Below are 21,497 nucleotides of genomic sequence, written 5' to 3'. Positions count from 1 at the left end.
AAGTTAGAGAAAGTTATCTAGACTGCAAATAATAACAATTCTCACTATAATGTATAATAACCATTTATTAGTAAAATATATAAATGAAATAGCAAGAACGTACTCGCTAATTATTTATACAAAATTATAGAATATTTGATAAACGTTTATTGATGTGAGTCAGTTTTTGGGAAGAAAATGGTTTAGAAGCCCAGGTATATTTGACTAGGGTCTAAAAGGTTGCTCCCTATTCTAGCTATATATTTAGTCATTATAATTAGATAGTATTCTATTAGTCTTCAATTTAAAATGTCTTCTTCATAAATGCATTGTCATGTAAGAGAAAACTAGAATATGATTAAATGCATAAGCATGGAAATTGAAACTGATGTCTAGAAAACCTTTCAACTGAAATGAAAACTTGTCAAACCTGGAATCATGCCCTTTTTGAATCACACCGTATGTGAGGGGATAAAATGTACCCAAGACATAAGAGTAGCACAGACTTATCTGTCCAGCTGCTCTGTTGTTGAATGTATTCCCTTCAGTTATCAAAGCCAGTCAGTGCAGAATTGACTACTCCAAACTAAATAGTGTCCTTCTGGAACCATATTTGTGCTCCAGCCTCAGCAATTCATTGTCCATCTGCAACAAAATTCATTGTGATGAGTTTAACATGATGTTATGGCTCATGTTCGTGACATCTGTCACACACACACACACACACACACATACACACACACACACACACACACACACACACACACACACACAGAAAATACTTAGTTCTCAAAATCTCAATTATATAGCCTCTTACTTGAAAAAAGTATAAAATCAAATGGCAACAAAACTATTATTGCCCACAGTATTTTCCAGGTTTATACAACTATTTTGTCGAATGTCTGCAGTTTATTTTGAGAGGATGTGATTAAATTGTTTTAATGTTTTTTTCTCTTGTTTCCCTAAATGTATAAACATGCATCAAGTTATAGTTTGTTACTCTAGCATGATCAAAAAAACAATTGTTCATGTGTGTATGCTTACATAATTGAACAGCTATATGGAGTGTGGTTATTACAACACAAAATAAAAATGGAGATACAAAAACTGCAAATTTATGATACTAAGAAGATATCATTATAAAAAAAGTGCTGGTAAATTGTGGCCTGTGGTAAGCAGGAGTACGAGTCCCAGTTTACTGCATCACCAACTATATAGAGAATGTTTATGTTTATACAATCTTCTTGAAAGTTTTGCAGATGTCTCTTTGTTAGCCATGATATATCATTAGTTATGTCTGTCCTCCTGTAGAATTGTACTGTTTACAGCCATTTCTATTATTTCTATAATGACATACATTAACTAGCCACACATCCTCTAGAGAACTAATTACCTTGCATGGTTGAAATTGACCGAAAGAAGCCTTTCCAACCGTTCAGTGTGCCCTCACCTGCCTGGCCAGTATTCGCGTATCTCAAATTTCTTTACATTTTACATTATAAGGAATCATTATTGCTCCTTAAATACACTCCTTATTTGTGAACTAGTGAAAAACAATTAGTTGGGGGGCAATGTCTGCCAGGTCAATGTGTAATCAATCAATAACCTTTTTTTTTTTTACTAAAAAAATAAATAAACACCACATATAAAAAAGACAAAGCTGTAATACATATACACAATAATAAAGTATGAAGTTAAATATGTATAGTATGCACTATATAGTATATATAAAATAAAATGTTTCACAATCTAGTTTTATTGTCTCATTAGTTTAATGCATTAATTTACTATTGTATAACAGGTACGAAACATATATTGCGCACATAATTAAAGAGTTTTCGTCAGTCTAATGAAGTGAAAAGGTTGGGCAGTATATATATACTTGTTGTGATCACATTTATGTGTATCGACTCATTGAACATATTTTTCTACATTCTACTATTGAATCTCCTGTGTTAATAAAACCAGACTCGCATGGTTAAGATGCTTTTATTGATTTTATGAATTCTGGTCACATAAAAATGGAAGCAGTACAGAATACTTTCACTGTTTATACCCTACTTTTACCTACATGATTTCTCTGAAGATCAGAAGTACTGGTCTGTAAAGGGAGATGGCTGCAAGTATTTTATTATGTTTTGTTTTGTTTTTGAACTAGCAATTGTTTAAATATTTACAAATTCAGTCTAGAAACGTCCTAGTTTTATTGCTTACTTTCTTTCTGAATAGTCCATTACATCATGTCCATCCCTTGAAGTAATTAATACTATAAAAACAACAGTAGAATTCTCTTACTAAATGGGGTTATGGATCATCACACAATTGTAACTAAATTCTCTAAATCGGTGGTTTACACTATTTTAATGTATTTTTCTGTCTGAATGCAGATGTATTTGATTCATTGAATGTCTGGCTGTTCCTCATCAATCATATACTTTTGTACATTAAATATGGCCGTTCATGTATTACATGAATGTTGTCTCAACAAATATGGTTGCCCCTGACTCAATTTCATTTTTATTGTTAGATTGTCCTTTTAATTGATTAGTTTGTTCTCAGAACATTATTTGTACTGTTGCAGTTACTGAACATAAAATTATTAAAAATCCACTTTATTTACATTTTTATGTATTTATGGCATACATTTTTAGACAAGTGTTCTTAAGTACAACACTGAAATTTTAATATCTCTCCTACTGCAGAGAAGCATCAGGAAAACAAATTCTTTTCGATAATTTAATATTAATTTCTTGTTATAAGACCACATGTAATGTTCTCCCCAGAAAATTCTTACAGCTGGGTGGCATTAAGACGTAGCCGGATATAATACTTTGTAATCAGGGGCTGGCTGGGCTGGGTGGCAATGGGGCAGTTGCCCCTTGGGCCGGTCCCATAGTGGGCTACTTTGGGCTGGGTCACTGAGTCACCTGCATTTTTTTTCCTTTAAAATAGGCTGCTGAGTTGAGTCTTTTTCCCCAGGCTAAAATTTTCCAGTCCTCTACTGTTTCCAATATTATTGAAAAATGCTGGGGATTATTGCCCACACCTGCCAGCACAGGTCAGACTGGTGGTCAGTGGTCTAACACACACTGCTGGATGTAGAGCTCACATAGTGCATGTTCTTATAGGAGAAACAAACTATTCTATTATAACAGGACTCTGTTTGGCTCCAAGAGCCGGGTGGCAAGTAAAAACATCCGGGTAGACGATAGAAGGAGAATCCTCAGCGCTTAAAAGGGGGGTGCCTCTAATTGTATGTGAAAAAGTGAAGAGGTGTGTAAGTGTGGCAATAGAAGTGCCTTCTTTATTTATCAAATACAGACACAAACAAATGCGATTCTGCCAGAATAAAACAATACACTATAATGCGTCAATTGGTACACAAGGTATCACAAACAGCCTAGGCTGGCAATGTGAGGCATAAAGTGTAAATAAGAGGGGTTCAATGGGGGCAGATATGCAATTATGGAAGCAGAAAACAATACTGAGCAAGTATATCCAGTTCGGTGCAGGAGCTGTATTGTAAGCCCACTGCTGATATATATGGAGAGAGTCTGCAGTTGCAGTTCGTAAAATAAAGTTCATGGAATGAAATATGCAAAATCAAAGGTAACGATATGCCAGGAGAAAGTAGTACAGGACTTACTCTTGTGAAGCGGTGCCTATGAGAGCCTTGATTCCAGTCTTCATTCTTACCTCCCATGGTGGACGGGTGGTGGCATGAATTTCAGTCGTGAATGGAGTGAAGTGAGAGTGTTGTCTCCAGCGGTGCGCACATGTGCATAGAGTATGTAGCAGTCTCCTCTGTTCTCCTATTTGGCTGACGTGGCAGGCTTGGAATCTGGCAAGCGGGGGATAGTGATGTGAAATCTCCCCGTTCAGCTGCCATGATCCAAGTGGCTGGTTATAAATGGCAATAAAGTTTATTAGTTGTATGTTAATCAACGCGTTTCCCCTGCAGCCTGCAGACTTCATCAGGGTAAGTTGTGAATGAAACTGATGTTCCTCCTATATCAGCTTTTCTAACAAGAAGCTTGATTCTGTAGCCAATCACAAGAGGGGGTGTGGCTTAAGATGAACTTTCCTATATAGATGCATTGTTAGTGTTGAAAAACTGCAGCAATGTAAATGCAGATAGAAATATAAAACATCAACTATTTGCATAAATTAGCAGTAGTATACAGGGGAGACTTAGGTAAAACAAGCAGTGTTAATTGGACCTTTTCCTTGATGTTGTATACAGCAAAGTATGTGTGTAATTCCTCTTTTCATTATACCACATAAGTACAATGGAAACAGACCTAAGAAAGACATAGTTTATATAGATTGTAATGCTATATGTTTGGACTTGATGTACAACTGTTGTTGTATTGGTGGGTGCTTCTGAATTCTCCTTTCCATACTGTTAATCAAGATAAATGTCTCTGATGCTAACAGCATGGTGTACTCGACGCCCCTGCTACGTTGATAGTACTGGAAATGTCAAGAAAGTAGTTATTCATTCTCAAGGAAGGTCCACAGATCGAAATCTAAGTTAAGACCTTTGGGGTGGAGAGTTTGTAAGTTGTAGATCCACCTCGCCTCTTCCCTAGATAAACTTTTAATCTCCTCCCCTCCAATATCTGGAAACTTTTTTGATACCCGTAAACTTAAGGGTGGTGGGGTCATGGTTGTGGTAAACAGAATATTGGTCTGAAACTCTGTGTGTTTCTAATTGCTTTCTAATGTTTCTGATGTGTTCTGAAACCCACGTCTGCAGACTACGTATGGTTCTGCCCACATATTGGAGTCCACACAGACATTCTAACATGTATATGACTCCTACCGTGTCACAGGTGATTTTTTTCTTTAATGGTATATTCCTTTTTTTTTGATAGAGGAATGAAATGTTTTAGTGGGCTTGGTTGATCCACAACTAGTGGTCCTGCAGGCTAGGCAATGATTACAGTGGAAAAATCCAATAGTTTGTTCTTTGAGCCATGTCTCTATTGAGGGATGTTTATCTTGTGGTAAACAGCTGGACACTAGTATGTTTTTCAAATTGGGCGCTCTTTTGTTAATAAATAATGGTTTGTCGGGTAATATTTTTGAAAGTTTATTATCTTTTATAAGGATTGGCCAATGTTTGCGAATGATATGTTCAAATTGTTTGGAGTTCTTGGTGTATTGGGTGATAATAGAGATCCTATTTGGTTCTGTGGACCTCTCCTTAGGCTGAACCAGGGAGTCCCTTTCCATAGCTACAGTTTCCAGAAAGGCTGAATTAATTGTAGTGGGGTCATAGTTTCTATCAATGAACCTCTGCAGGTATAAATGTATTGCAATCTACCTGCTTAGTAAAGGTTTTGGTTTTCAAATTCTTTTTTTCAGTATAAATTTCTAGGTCTAAAAATTCCACCTTCCATTTACTTTGTTGGCCGTGAAGTGTAGATGAAGATTGTTATTGTTGAGGTATGTAATGAAGGCGTCTAGATGTTCAGCAGTCCCCTTCCATATACATAAGATGTCGTCTATATACCTACGCCATAGATAAATATCTTCAATGTAAGGGTTGTTGTTCCAGATTGAGGCATCCTCCCAATGGGCCATAAATAGATTTACATAACTTGGTGCGAATTTACAGCCTATTGCACTGCCCCTCTCCTGTTGGTAGTATTGTCCGTCCAACCAAAATTACTTATGGTGGAGGACAAATTTGATGGAATCCATGATGAACTTTATCTGGGTAGGGGGGACATCAGATTGGTGAGAAAGTATGTGTTCGACATGCTTGCAACCTGCCTCATGGTCAATCACTGTATATAGAGATGAGGCATCACATGTTAACAAAGTGTACTCTTTATCCCAAGTGAATTGATTGAGTGTGCGCAGAACATCTGCAGTGTCTTTAAGGTAACTCGATTGTTTAGTAACTAGTGGTTGTAGGAAGTGATCAATATATTCAGATAGATTGGTAGTCAGGGAACTTATACCCGACACTTTAGGCCTTCCTGGAGGTTTTTTTTGGTCTTTGTGAATCTTGGGGAGAAAGTAGATGACGGGGATTTCCGGTAGAGGTAGTCAAATTCTTGTTTTGTGATCATTCCCTCTGAATGGGCTTGACTTAATAGGGTCCCCAAACTGTTGTTAAATGTTGTGGTTGGGTCACTTGTGAGTAGTTTGTAGGTGGACCTATCACTCAGTTGCGAGGCTAACTCTTTTTCATAATCTTTCCTGTTTAAGATGGTAATGGATTTATGAGGGACTAGTTTATCTAGATCATCCTCCACCATTTTTTTGGAAAGTATCTATAAAGGCCCCATTGATGTAGCTGGGGTAGAAGGTTGATTGTTTTTGCAGGTCAGTGTGTTTGTATGAAGTTGGGTTGGAGTTGGGGGAAGTGGTTCCTTTCTTGTCATTAAGGAAGAATTTCTTTAAAGTGAGTTTTCCTATGAATTTTTGAATATCAATCTAAGTATTGAATTTGATAATTGTAGCAGTCGGGCAAATTTTAGGCCTTTGTCAAGTAGTTTGGTTTTAGGTGCTGTGAGTGTGGTGTCACTCAGGTTGAATATGCCCTTCCCACTTACTTCTTTGTTTTTGATCTTACTACCTCTTTTATTGAGTTTGGTCTCAACTTCCTTTTTAGCCCTACAGGGCTGTTGGTAAAATATGGTTCATTTCTGAAACAGGGTCTGGGGGGAGAGTGGTGCTTTGGCATACCCCTAAAAAATTATTTTCTGGAAATGTGATCGGAATGTGGTGATGGGGTGTTGATATGTACTAAAAACTGTTGAGTACTTGAAAGATTTTCTAGGTGTTCTCACTGCTTCCAGGTCTTTTTCAATTAGTTGAGCTCCTTTATCGAAGCTAGACTTAGCTATTTGAACGTAACTAGTGGTAGTTTCTTTTTGTCTTGTGATTTGCTTTGAGTCTTTCTGCAGACTAAAACGATTTCGGGGACTTCCTATATTCAAAGGATTTAGTGGTTTATATAGTCTGTTTCTACTCATGTATCTGGGGAGTTGTTTGATGAGGGGAGATTTATTCAGACGGGTGTTTCTTCAGTAGTAGTGGTAACTCCCTTTGTTGTCACTATGGCTTTCGGACTGAGGATGGGCCGAGTAGCGGACAGCTTTTGTTGAGCCCTGGGTACGATCCCTTTTATTGATATTTCTTGCAGTAGACCTTGGTACTGGGTCTCTGATTCCTAATTCCTTATCCTTCAGGTCTCTTCTAAATTTATTTCCCTTAATAAGAGTAATTTTGTCTTCAATCTTTTTGATTTTGTTTTTTGTGAGTGTTTCTAAATTGATGCAATCATCAAGGTGTTCAATGGGTTTTAAACGTAATTGTGTAGTATTGATTTGTTGTTCAATTGTAAGAAGAGAGGTTTCCCTATTCTCTATAATGAATTTAATGAGTTCTGTGGAACAATTGTCTAGAATGGAGTTTCATTTGTCAAGGAATGTGTCATTGTTTGATGTAATGGTTGGTTTCTTATGTATTCTGAGACCTCTCAGGATAATGTTATATTCAATGTATTTTTTTCAATGTTATATTGGGTGGAGCATCCAAGAAATAGGTGCTGGGGAGAACGCTGCACATGTACGGGTATATTTGTCATAAGGCGAAAAGCACCACCAGAAAATTAATGAAAAAATTCTGTGAACGAAAGAAATGTTTCAAAGAACTAATTTTTTTACAATAGTTTTTTATTTTGTTTACATATTTTGATCTGGGCATTCAGTTTCACTAAGCACACATGAGAATCAATGCCTATAGATCGCCCATGCACGTATTCCCTAAGACTAGCTTGGCAAAGCAGCAAGTTAACCCTTAAAGTTCCGGGCCAATATTACAGAGGCAGTTGAGTATCGATCAGCTGCCTTGGTGTTATTTTATTAATAAATTGCCACTATATTTGATTATTTTGTCACTGCAATATATGGCAATAAAAAAAAATCAGCCTTATTGCTGCATAATAATAAATAGACCCCATATTGATTGAGGTTGACACACAATATTATAATGAGACCATTGTATGGGTGTATAAGTGCTCTGTCTTATTAGCATTTGGCCCAAAAGCACCTTATCCGGTTCCTTTTCATTCTTTTTATATAGTTATAAGAAAGCAATTATTCATGTGCTTCAGAAGTTGTAATTTATGTTAGATGTTTATACCTATTGTATGTTCTCGAAGAACTGGGAAAGATGAGAGCAGTGCTTAGCACATCATTTACATCCTGCATGGGTTTTGATTAGTTGTTCCATTAAATTAACATTATATTCTACAGTATGAACAGACATAGATAACCCCTTATTAATGAATTGTAAATTAAACTACAAGCAAGAAAGAGCAATGCATATAATTAATTACTTATCTATTTTAAGACTATACGTTAAGTAAAAGACTATCGACATTCTAACATTTGCTATTTTCCTAGGAGTGTTTCTTTTAACGGACTCTTTATTACAACGGGCTGTATTTTTACAGGGTTCTGCTGACTTGATGGATTATTTCATTGTTCTGAAGGTCTGGGGTTAAAGTGATTTTAAATTTCCTTTTTAAAGATGTAATAAAGCCTTTAAATAAGAGACCAGATAGTGCTGTGATGGAAGATTCAGTGTAAGTAGAATGACACAATTTGATTTGGATGGATGGATATTGTAAGTTGTACTGGTAGTGGATAGCTGCTTTAAAATATCTTTCATAATCAGATGATGGTAAGAAAAACATTTTGTAGATGATCAACATGACCTTGAAAGAAAGTTAGCAGCAATTGTATGGTAAATGAAATAGAATTGTATATGTTTGTTGCCTTAAAAGTGTCAGTTTCTAATAGGGGTACAGGGTAACAGGGAGGTAAATGGTTTGGCCCCATACACACTGGTGATTCGCTGCCTATTTCTTTGTTTGTTTTTCGGCCCTCACTCTGGCTGGACCAGGTCTGAGGTGCTATGCACAGTAGCTGAGGAGACATCATGGTGTGGATCGCCCCTCCTCCAATGGACACTAGAAGCCATGGGCAGATTATCCATAGGCCTCACTGAAAGTTTTTCTAGTGGGCTGTGCCCCCATGATGTAATGGGGCACCTTATGCATCTTCTCTGATGGTCACATTTGCACATCATTACCCTCCCATTCGCTCCTGTCAGCATAGGTCAGCTACCCATTCATCCTTCAGCACAAGTGGGTGTCAGCTTCCCACATATGCAGAGACTGTACAGAAGGCTGACAGAGAAGTCTGCCTCCCACAGTATTCAAGCGTTTATAGGGCATGTAAATGTGGTGATGTATTGATGTACTGAAGTGGGGAAGTAATTTAATGCGGGTGCTATTAATGTAAAGTAGGGACTGGTGGTGGTATTAATGTAATGTGCAGGTTATTCATGTAATGTAGCAGCTGGGGAGCTATTAATTTAAAATGGGTGTTCTTTATTAAATTGTGATTTCTGTTAATGTAATATCCAGTTGGTGGCAGCTATTCATATGTTGAAGAATCTATTAATGCAATATGGGGTCCCAATAATAAATGTGGGTGCTACAATTTAATGACAGCGCTACTTAATAAATGTAAATGTCATTAATATTCAATGTAACATTTAGTTGGGGACAAGGAGGCTTATTTATTAAATATATATATTTTTTAAATATCAGGGCTGTTTTGGGGGAGTTCATCCTAGAGTATTCACTCCTTGATTGGCTTTCCAAGAGGTGAATAGGTGAAATTCATTGGAATTGGATCTGGTGAAGTCTTGATCCCACAATTTAGTATACTTTGGATAATAAACATGGAGGTTTTCCATTAGAAGTATATAATTAGTAGAGATAGTATGTTTAGGGTCCTGTGACTCCCAGCTCAACACCTGAAAAGATGTCAAAGTCCTGCCAGTGACCAAAACATTTGTTTTATCATGAAGAAAGTGTCTGGTCTTCTGATAAATCAAACTGTTCTTGCAGAGTGGAGAAAGCGCAAATTCTGCCACCCTCAATCAATTGGCAAGCTCTGAGAACACCCCAATCAATCCAGAGACCAAATGTACATATTTGGTGGCATTGTCCTAGACTTTCACCTTTTTGGCTCAAGGTTAAAGAAGCCTCTGAAAAAATCTTGGCTTGTCCGGTTTCCTCAGACCCAAGTATTTGGTTGCTTAACCTTACGAGTATTCTGAAATCCAAATATAAAAAAAATCACTTCTCAGACATTTTAACAATGCAAACAAAGCTGTGATATCTGTCCACTGAAGATTCCCTGCTCCCCCTACTCTTAAGGAGTGGATAACAAGAATCGACTTTTACTTGGGGATGGATGAGCTCTCTCTATCTAGTGTTGATTGCTACACAGGCTATGTCTTCACCTGGGCTAGCTGGTTGGAATTTAAAGACTCCCCACAGTTATGCTCCCTGATTGAGGGATAAGACCAAAATAATAAAGTCATTCAACCTCCACCCCCCCCCCCCCCTTCGTGTTTTCCCTCCTCTTCCCTATCTCCTTTAGAAGTCTATAACTGCCTTTAGAAGATTACATTGTATGGCGATTCTATGCTTGTTCTGATTTTATTGATGGTATTTCTACTGTCTTTATGATGTGTTTTTATCTTGAATCCTTTTTCTTGTTTTCAATAAAAACAACTTATACAAAAAACAAATAAATTGGTCCTTAATTTAAAATCCGTCATCCTTCACACCTGTCCCCAACCAGTGTTGATGTTCCTGTGTTGCAGAAACTCAGCTCTATTTCGGTTATCCTCAAGTGCCTGCACAAGGATTACTCTTCAGCCTTTACCATGGGAAAAGTCAAGGTTAGAACCTTGCTACATTTTTCTTTCATGATACCTTTTTACTTTGGAGAACATCTATTCTCTAATATTTTGTCACAATTATACAATCACAAAAATTTTGCTCCCCCCCCAAAAGCCTTGCTTCTCATACTGCAGCCTAGTCAACCTTTTGGATAATCAGGCCCTGGAACTGCATTAGACTCCTGCCTCCAAAACAGCACGAGGGAAGACCACAAAGGGATAAGAGCTCTCCTCTCCCATCCCTATCTTCTATGGACTTGAGAGCCAATGGCATCAAAGCTGAACTTGGGATAACCTTGTAGGGTGGGATTTCAAACAATGGAAATTTGTATAATGTAAACAGGCCTGCTTGGGGAAGCTAAGATGTGTTAGTTTCACTAAGTCTGTTGGAATTCTGACTCCTATCATCTTTATTGTAGTTCCTGCCTCAAATATTCTGTGTCATTTGCATCTTCATAGGAACATCTCGCCTGGACGATATTCTGCTTCATCAGGATCTGCTGGTGTAGCTGTTAAAACTGGTGTGCTTTTTCTTGTGGTCTGTGGTATAATTTCTAGTCTTATTTATTACCTGTTGTCTGTTCTTCTGTCTACTGCCCGTCTTGGTCATTGGCTTGTTTACTGAATCTCCTAGTTTGCTGCCTGTCCTGACCATTTGACTTGTATTTTTAGACACTTCTTCTTTCTGGCCGCCTTCACCTTTGGCTTGTATTATTGGACCTCCTCGCTCTCTACTAGCCAGCTTCTGCCTTCTTGGTTATTTTCACTATTCTGAGTCTCCACTCCACTAGTCGACATTCAAATAAGTCCCTACTACCCTGAGTTTAAGTCCTGGGGGTAGCTAGGTACCTGTGAGTATATTGCACTCTACAGAAAAGGTGGCTTGCTATAGGTGAACACCTCATTATTGTTCCAGTTTTGGTTCTAGGGATTCATCTGGTGTCATCATATATAGTGGCAAGCAGGGACTGTGCTGTGCATAATACAAAGGGTACCAGAGGATAGCCTCTATAAATTACACTGGACACTAGAGAATAGACTCTATATATTACACTGGCTACCAGGGAAATGGACACTATACATCACAGAAGCCTCCAAGCTATTGCCACCAAGGAACCATTCTTGGCTATTGGAACAGCCTTTGTGGAATATATCTCCATACTCTCTTGTGTTTTTGTATTGATATTGTCACTACCCTCATTTGTTGCTCTATCCTGGTTCTGTTATTCATTTCGTCCTACTGTGATTACAATGTTCCTCATGCTATTCCAAGCCCTGGTTTTCAAGTTTCTAGGACAGCCCCAAAGAGAAAAGTGACTAGTTCAGGCCCAAGAGAATGTTAAGACCAATAACTCAGATCTTCAGTGGTGGTTCAGATGACAGTTCTCTGCATAATCTCTCAACCTACCCAGTATGCCTTTTTATGTTCTTGCCCATGGATTCCATTTGCCCTCAATTACTGATCAGCAATCTCCTGGCAATCATTACACTCAACTGTTGGCAGAATAAGCTTTTTTCTGTTTAAACTTTATTTATTGAATTTTCTACAAATATTTCAGCTCACATGAACAAAGCAAACTTACTGTGCAGTATATGGCAGGTTACTTAATCATGCTTACCATGGATACTTTATACAGTGGACAGCTGTCAAATCCATAATAGAAATAAGATGTAAGTAAGGCAGTACAGAGTCATCTTGCAATACATACAGACTTCTGAATGCCATATAGTAGAAATTGAAGTAGAACATGTGCGAAAGAACAGAGGAACTAGCCAAAAAAAGTAGAGAGTTGAAGGAAGTAGACATGGTTTAGCTAAGGCGGCTTAGTCTAACTCATTGTGGAAAAATTACTCAATTGGACAATTAGCGTGTTAAATATAAGTCACTCCCAAGAAGCAGTGTGAAAATAGAATTTTGATTCTTCTTTTATTTGTCAGCCTGGTTACATCTGATTCCAGTATAGCTGGCCGCGACTGGTTCATAACATAGTGCAGCTCAGAGTCCTTAAAGTCTAGTCATCTGAACCAAGTGTCACGGAATGTCTCATAGTTCAAAACCCATTTCTTCATTAAAGCCTATCAACTCTCCTCCTAACAGACTGCCCCCTGCACTTTGACTCACCCCCTCTGTGTTACCCCATTTGTTTTCCTCCTCCCCTCTAGATTGATCACAAGCAGGGCCCTCTTCGCCTCATGTCGTCCTCATACATTATCTATGCCACCAGCACACCTGTGTCATCTCTCTTTTCCTCAATCAGTGACTGTCTTTGTATCTGCTCCCCTCATCCTGGGCACAGGATCCACTTGCACTGATGGGCTCCCCATTTTGTCCCCTCTTCTTGCACCTCTTTCTTCAAGTTATAATAAGAAACAATATCCCACCTTGCACCTCATTGGTGCTGGTTTGACTATTTGTTGCTGTGTATTGCCCTGTTTTGTCTTTATTGTACTACATTGAAACCTAATGTTCAGCGCTGCAGACCCTTTGTGGCTGCTTTTAAATAAAAAATAATATTAATAATAAACTATTTTAAAAGATGTTTTTTTTATAGCTAGATATGGGCATCACCAACAGATTTAGGAGCCAGAACTTTGGACCTCAAGGCACATCTCCCACAAGTATTTCTTTGGAGAACCACATCTCAATGTTACAAAATGGTATTATTTTTGAGCATTCCCAACAGATATTAAGTGGGTTGCCATTTAATAGATGGTGGTCCCCGGTAGGAATTAGGTAAACATTGACACATTTTAGTCAAGATATTTGAGTGTCTATATACCATTTTGATAGGAATCAAATACACATAGGCTTCGTGAGCTTGCGTGTCTCATCTAAAAATATTTTTGCCTACTTTCCCTTGCCTATTACGTTTCCGAGGTCCCTTTCCTATATTTATGTGTAAAATGGGAGCACGGTGTGTAGATTTTGAATAATGAGCTTATATAGTTGGGATATTGTATGTGGTGGATTTTGAGGGATTGTACACAGTTGTTATAAAGGAAAAAGGTCTCTATGTAGCTACCCAAGCATACCATTTGAAATGGGGAGGTGTTGAATCTGTAGGCATTTCCTTTCCACTGTTTCCACTTTACTCAAATGTCACCCCACTGGCGTTTAACAGCTGGCCAACCTGAAAGACTTCTGCCAATAGTCAACATTTAAAAGATAAGCAGTTGAACTTGTGAATTAACTACATAAGACATCAAAAGGGAGGCCAATGATGAAATGCTTTTCTGATATCTGAGACTTATAATATGTAGGAGTGGGTGAATATATAGGGTGAGTAAGTAAATGGGAATCCGCAAGAAAACTTTTGATAGTATTTGCAAGGCTTGCTCCTCTATTGCAACTTACTCTGTAGTTAGATGGAATCGTATACTACTATTGACAGCATCACTTAAAATAATTACAAGATTAGAATATAACTCATAATTTTTTTTATAAAAAGTCCAAAAATCACAGCAGAAATCTGCAAAATTACATGAGAACACTATTCACAGTAACTTTTTAATTATGAAAATAATGTTTTTTAAAAATATGTTTCTAATTATTTTTGTTACTATTTTATTTTTGTTTAAATCTACCCGATCTCAACAAACCTGAGTCATTAAGCAGAGCAAAGCAAAAAAAAATGTGTAAGTTTGCTCCTGGACAAACCATGTGACAATGCAAGGGGTGCAAATTAGTTTGTTCTTTTGCACATAAGGAAAATACTTGCTGCTCTTTCATAGAGCACACAAAAACTTGATAGCTTATTTTTACACTGAAAATGACACTGATCTAGGACATGCCCTACCCCCAACTATAAATCTGTCCTCACATTTTAAATTTGCCTCCCCCTCCAATGCAATATGGTTTGTCAAGGTGCAAATCTACTCTTTTTGTTTGCTTTGCTCGCCTTAATGATTTAGGCCCAATGTGTATTGTAGTTTGCTTAATAACTAATACACCTCAACTCGTGATGTTGTATTTGGAGAGAGATTATTTTTCTTGGATGCTTATTTTTTGGTTTGACTGTTAATGTATGACCGGCCTGATTCTGGCTTTCATTAGTTATCTGTCTTGACTTTAATTAATCTGTCTTTAGCTCAGTTTTATCCTATGAGATTATCTGCTTTACAGCAAACTCAATGATCCGTTGGAGGAAATGTGGTAAACTACATAAGTGTGGTTAAGAAGGGAGAATATGGTCCTGTGATCATATCTGTTCAAGTAAGGTTCTGGTGAATTAAACAAGCTTCAATAAATACATTTTGCATATGGATTAATTTTATGAACTGTAGTGCAAAAATGCACCTGGTATTTTATTACAGTAGACATGTCTGTTCTATCATTGCTAAGTGGAAAAAATTATATCTTGAAACTTCTGCTTCACCTGTAGGCTTGTTTTTTTCCTGCACTGTAATGTGATCACAAATCTTTAAATATTTAAAGATTTGAGGCCTGATTCCTTAACAAATACAAAACAAACGTAATGTGTGTTTTTAAAAAACGAATGTACATCGGGCATACACACGTCTCTATACATCAAGGAGCGGATGCAAACATACATCTGTTCATGAATACGGGTTTAGGTTCACTCTGCTCTAACAGACAAGAAACTGCAGGATACGTCCATATTTGGAATATAGTGTCACAAAAGAAAGCACAGAACAAATAAAAAACGTCTTCAAGTAATGTCACCTGTAAATAATGTAGTCAGTAATGACAAAATATAAAAAAATTAAAAAAGATGTTGTTTTTTTCATTCTTTCTCCTTAAAATACATTTATGAGGAGTTTATTAAATTCTACTGTTCATAAAATGCATTTTTACAGTTGCTTCTGATTGCAAACACATGTTCTAGCCTGCATACGTGACCATCATCACTAGTAATCGGCACCAGACACTGTATCTGGTACTGAAAATCACATACTCATGAGATACCCAAAGCTGCTGCATGCATCGAGCTTGGCACACCCTTACTGTACATTGACTGCGTGCATATGTCCATTCCCCTCCCTATTCTGCCCTAGAATCATGTGGTGTAGAAAGAGTGCTTTGCGCTCGAAGATGTATTGGACGTTGCTCGGTTCTCTGGCATTTGCTATGGTTCTGGGCATGCACAGTGCAAACCAGCAAATGTTTTAGTGTAGAGTGAGTAACTACAAGACACAAGGGGCTAGATTTACTAAGCTGCGGGTTTGAAAAAGTGGGGATGTTGCCTATAGCAACCAATCAGATTCTAGCTTTCATTTATTTAGTATCTTCTACAAAATGACAGATAGAATCTGATTGGTTGCTATAGGCAACATCCCCACTTTTTCAAACCCGCAGCTAGGTAAATCTAGCCCAAGGTGTTGCAAGTGAGGTGAAATAACTGATATAAATGCGGGATGGTATGTGTACAGATAATTTATTTCAACCTTGAATAACACCATAAAATAGGTATATTTTAATAATAGGTTGTTGTAGTTATAGTATACTAACAGTTGTTCTGGACAGAACTAGGCAAAGACAAGAGTTATAACATGTACAAATAAATCTTATATAGTAACCAGTATTTTCATGTAAAAAAGAAAACTTGTACTCAAACTCACAAATATTTCCATAAGACTATCATCAAGGACAGTGATGTAGGCAAAGGACACATATGGGTGGTTAGAGAAAAATATGTAAAAATATATGAAACCACTGCGTGGTTAGGGCTGACAGGGATAACAGTCACTGTACATACAAGTGTGTCCACACATCCACAGTAATGTGGGTCAAAAAGACAATCCTGTAACAGTAATCCATGTTTTTAGTCTAATAATTGATGCAAAGCGTATATGAAAAGTAGCGTGTCTGTTCCCTGCTACATAGCAGTAAAAATAAAAGCAGAAAATCGACTTAAACAGGCAACTTGAATGAAAGTCTTATACAGAAGAGCACTTACGGTAGGTGTTTTCATCAAAGCATTTCCCCCTCTTTCTATCAGTTATCTCACCTCGCCTGCAACACATTCATTGTGCCTTGGAGTTATTCCCTCTATATTTATTTTGTCTATAGGATTAGGGGTTTTCCTATCTATCTCCATTTGCGCAGGTAAGGTTTCTTTATATTTCTTAAATGTTTTAGTGTGCATGGTAAATAATTCTGACAAATAACAACAATAACTGTTTTTTCCTTCCACCTATCAGAATATGGCATTAGTAGTCTTTTCTAACTCTGTTTTTATCCACTTATTATTATTTTGTGTGCCTGGCCACAGAACATTATGTATATATGTATATGCATGTCAAAATAGGAGGAGAAAGTTCATGGGAGGTGCTAGGTGAAAGCGTTAGGTGTCATCAGCGTAGATTTTATACAAAAACCAAACCTGATTGTGTTTCTGAGGCGAACATTATAATGAGAGAACATAAGAAGTCCAAGTACCGATAAATGGATTATTCCAACTGATTGGGAAAAAAACAGAACCTGCAACGGACACACTATAATATGGATATGATAAGAACAACAATAGGGCAGCATTCTTTAGGCTAAAGGATCTAAGGATTTGTATGAGTAGTAGATGGTCAACAGTGTTGAAAGCCATAGATAGATCAAGAACAATAATAGTGACTAATTATGATTAGACTTAACAGCCAGGTTGCCATTAGTGTATGTGGAATACAGTTCAGAGAATCCAACTAGAGAACTAACAGACTAGGTTAATATATACCAGGCATTCAGGGAGTCTTTGGGCCTGAGTCATTAAGGCACACATACTGAGCGCATACTGGCTCTGCATACTCGCAGAGTCAGCAAGGAACGGATCTCAAGATATATGTGGTGTTGACTATGGGTGTAGGTTCGCTCTCCTGTACTAGACCAGACACTGCAGGATGTGTAAAATACATATGTGGAATATAAAATCTCAAAAGAACGCACAGAAAAAAAAAAATAATGTTACCTGTCAATAATAGTCATTATGATTAGAAATTGTATAAAAAAATATATATATAATTTTTTTTCCCCGTTGAAAACATTAGTGTTAGGCTGTCCTCAATGTCTACTGTACATAAAATACATTTTTACAGTTGCTTCTGATTGCAGACCCATGTTATAGCATGCATACAATACTGTCTCAGGACTTAGACTAGCCCATTATCTGGTGCAAGAGATACGGCAGAAAAACAAGAAACTTTCACACAGCAGAGCTTCATTCCAACGTGGCTGCATTCGCTTGAGTTTGGCAGGCCCACATAGTGCATCGAGTACGGGCACACGCCCCGTCCTAGCCCCAGTCACTCTCCGAAATCCAGGGCCCTCTTAAGAACATCTTGGGCCCCCGGGCACAGCAGTGCACCGGGGCCCCTATATATACAAAAAAAATAATTATTATATATATGTGCCCTGCAGCCCAGGGGGCCCCGTCGGAGGCAGGAAAAAAAAAAAACCAGAAAAAAAAGAAGAAAATACTTACCTTGCGGTCAGCTGACGATCCGGCTCCCTCCATGGTCTCCTCCTCCGTCGCGCTCCACAATGGATGTCGGGCGGGCGTGATGACGTCACGCCCGACATGCACTGCGAGCGCGACGGAGGAGGAGACCAGGGAGGGAGCCGGATCTCCAGCTGACCGCACGGTAAGTATTTCCTTCTTCTTTTTTTCAGGTTTTTTTTTTTTCCTGCCTTCGACAGGCCCCCCTGGGCTGGAGGGCCCCCGGGCACCTGCCCATTGTGCCCAATGGGAAAGACGGCCCTGCCGAAATCTTAGACCATCGTAACTGTCATTTGCGTTGGCATACGCAGCGGACTTGCTTTCGTTGTCGACCGACTGTCCTCGTACTGGGCGTTCGCAGAAGGGAATTGCGTACGATACGCACTAAAACCAGAGATACATTCCTTAATGACTCAGGCCCTTTAAGTTTTGGACAAAGAGAGGACTTCTCTATAGAGTTAAAGTAATTAATGCATGTGTACAAGATGGTAATAAATTCAGTTGGATCCAGACCATGTGAGAGAATGGGATCAAGAAGCTGGTTGTAGGGAGGAAAGAGAAATCAAGGTCGGAGATTACAGATTTGGTCATAGGATCGCATGATAAGGATGTAAAACAGGGAGCATTCAGGGATATGGAAAGAGTGTTTGGAGATTTTGGTAGACTCTCCTCATGGATAGTGTAAAATTATTGCCTAAAGTATTTTTTGCTGTAAGATTGGTGTTGGGTGTCAGTATTGTTGGGCTAACGAGGGCATTGAAAGTACTGAAGGCACATTTAGGATTAGTGGAAGAGGATAAGATGATTGTCAAGTAGATTTATAGAATATAAGAGCAGAGAATACATTTATAATGAAGAAATCTGTAGATTAGCGTAACCTCCTCCAATGGACCTAGATCATGTTTTGAGACTGTGTTTGTTTGATGTGCCAAGCTTGCCACTCTCACAACAGTGAAAAAATAAATATTTTACCAATGCTTTAGTGTCAATCTCTCATGTGAATTTACACTATTAAATTACTATATAAATCACAATTTAAGATGTACATTAGATATACTCTGATACTGTTTACTAATTCCACCTTTCCTTCTTTTTTCAGTACATTCCCAGAAACAGAACAGGCAAACCTGTGTACGGAAGAGCCTTATATGTGCATTTGCCATGGCCTTTATTATAAGTGTCATGTTGATTGCAGCCAATCAGATTCTTCGAAATGGCATGGAGTAGGTCTTTCACCATAGCACTGTGAACAAGATTAACCATGCATGCGCATGCCTAGGTGAACATTTTTCTTAAAGATTATTTAATGGAAACTGCTGCGAGAAGAATTGTTCTGCAAACCATACAAGGCCAGCAGTTGTGAAGTGATGTACGGAACAATTGAACCTTCTCGGCAGGGACACAAAAAGGGCTGTCTTAATGCTTTAACAGTTTTGTTTCCTAATGCAATAAACCCACAGGAGTTCTGAATTATTACTTCAAAGTTAAGTGATAGCATCATCATGCTGATTCTGTGCACAGATGCCTATGAACATTGACAGGTAAAACTGTGTAACTGTGTAAACATCACTGTCCATCCAGACCTGTCAGAATTTTCCATCCTAGCTGCACCAACTGTTTTTCAGGAATGTATCAATCTATATTTTGCACTAAGCTATTTAAAAATGGCCAATGGCAACCAAGGAAACATAAAATTATACCATGTTATATTTATATTCACATCTTAACATTAAGATTTTACGATGTATATTATCTAATCTCACGAAATCTGGTGTTGGACCTTCTGGCAGGAGAAGTGAAAGTAGATGTATAAACCGGGTTAGCATAACACAATGGTCATTTAATTGTTTAAATTTTGAAAATAACATTGTTTATGTAATGAATAAATGCATTTCTTTCTATAATGACTGAAGCAATAATACCAATGGCACAAAAAAAAGTTGAGGTAAATCTATTTTGGAGACATTGCCGGGATGTTGTTGACAATATTATCCAGCTAATGTTTTCACCTCTGTGTTCGCAGTTAGTGTTATAATTCTACATTTCTGGTATGTGACCAGTGTGACAGTACAATTCTCATGAAAAACACCCTTATACTTTCCGCCATTTGTCTATGTAATGTATTTTGGAGAGCCAAGGCCATACTAGTATTTTCCTGCACTCCCATACCAAAAGCAGACATTGTTGAATTTTTACTTTGAATATTTGCTTATTCATATCTGCCATTACTTTGAGTCCTATATTCTAAGGTGGAAATTGACTTTCAATAACTTATGTATTCTCTCTTTTTCAATCCTAAATCAGCATTCTAAATAGTAATTCTACAATTGTTAGGAAGCATTTATATTCAGTGGTTATGTTATGGTTTTCTGTGGACCTCATTTACAAAGTGCACTGGATGTGCATTGCAAAACATCTTGTTTTGCAACCAGTGAATTGTCCGCTCAACACACATGAAGGTGCACATCTACTTTAGGCCCTAAGTTTATGTCTCCACAAAAAAGAGATTGGGCCAAGATGTCCTGAGAAGCCTAAAAAATCTGAAGAGGCCAACTGTGCAAAAGTCCAACCTGCTACACTATTCATTTCATTGAATAAACCGTTTCAGTTTTTCTCCCCAAACATTGCTGGGTTTAATCTTATTTATGGCTTAAATGAATAGTAAGAGTGGGGGGAGGAGGGGGGCATCAAGACTGCCTTTATCGCATGTGCCACTATATGTATAAAGCTTTTTATTACATTGCTCAGAGTGCCCCTAAAATGTCCAACTCCTCCCCTCAGTATACAAATCCGTTGCAGAAGCCACCATCCTGCTTCACAAACCATGCACTTTAGCGGAAATCTAGGCGCACTTGTGCAAATCAAGACGCCCGGCGGGACCAATGCTGATTTTACACTGCACATTATACATTTAGTGCTTCGTAAATTATTTACATTGTGTTTCAGGTGTGTTTTATCAACTAAATATATATTTTAAACTATTTTTTGATCACTGGGGATACAAATATTTATATTAAGCTTAATTGTTGTACTGAAAGTTTCAATTTCCACAAGGTAAACTACCTATTCTTAGTCTGCAAACAACAGAATTGTTAATTTAAATGAAAAAAGTGCCAGTATTCTTTGGAAGAACATAAAGAAATGTACTGAGTGGTTACAACTGTGCTCACAAAATAAGAATTCAATGGTACAACCTGCTGGTTACTGCTGATTTCTACTCATTGCTGTTAGCATTCAATCTATTTTGATTTTCACTTCTGCTCTGTATAGTATGAATATAGTCAAAAT

The 21,497-nt window shown here is 37.8% G+C and overlaps 1 protein-coding gene across 1 annotated transcript in view; it reads left to right on the top strand.

Moving 5' to 3' along the window:
* The window catches only part of CALN1 (calneuron 1), a 368,040-nt gene extending 347,927 nt beyond the window's left edge, over window positions 1-20,113 (top strand). Inside the window, exon 6 of the mRNA XM_075198074.1 lies at window positions 19,309-20,113. Coding sequence (XP_075054175.1) covers window positions 19,309-19,436 — 128 coding nt within the window. The 3' untranslated portion in view covers window positions 19,437-20,113. The remainder of the gene's footprint in view (window positions 1-19,308) is intronic.
* The last annotated feature ends 1,384 nt before the right edge of the window (window positions 20,114-21,497 follow it).

The sequence above is a fragment of the Mixophyes fleayi genome, chromosome 2, assembly GCF_038048845.1.
Source record: "Mixophyes fleayi isolate aMixFle1 chromosome 2, aMixFle1.hap1, whole genome shotgun sequence".
In the NCBI taxonomy this organism is placed as follows: Eukaryota; Metazoa; Chordata; class Amphibia; order Anura; family Limnodynastidae; genus Mixophyes; species Mixophyes fleayi.
This window is presented reverse-complemented; position numbering and strand designations above follow the sequence as displayed.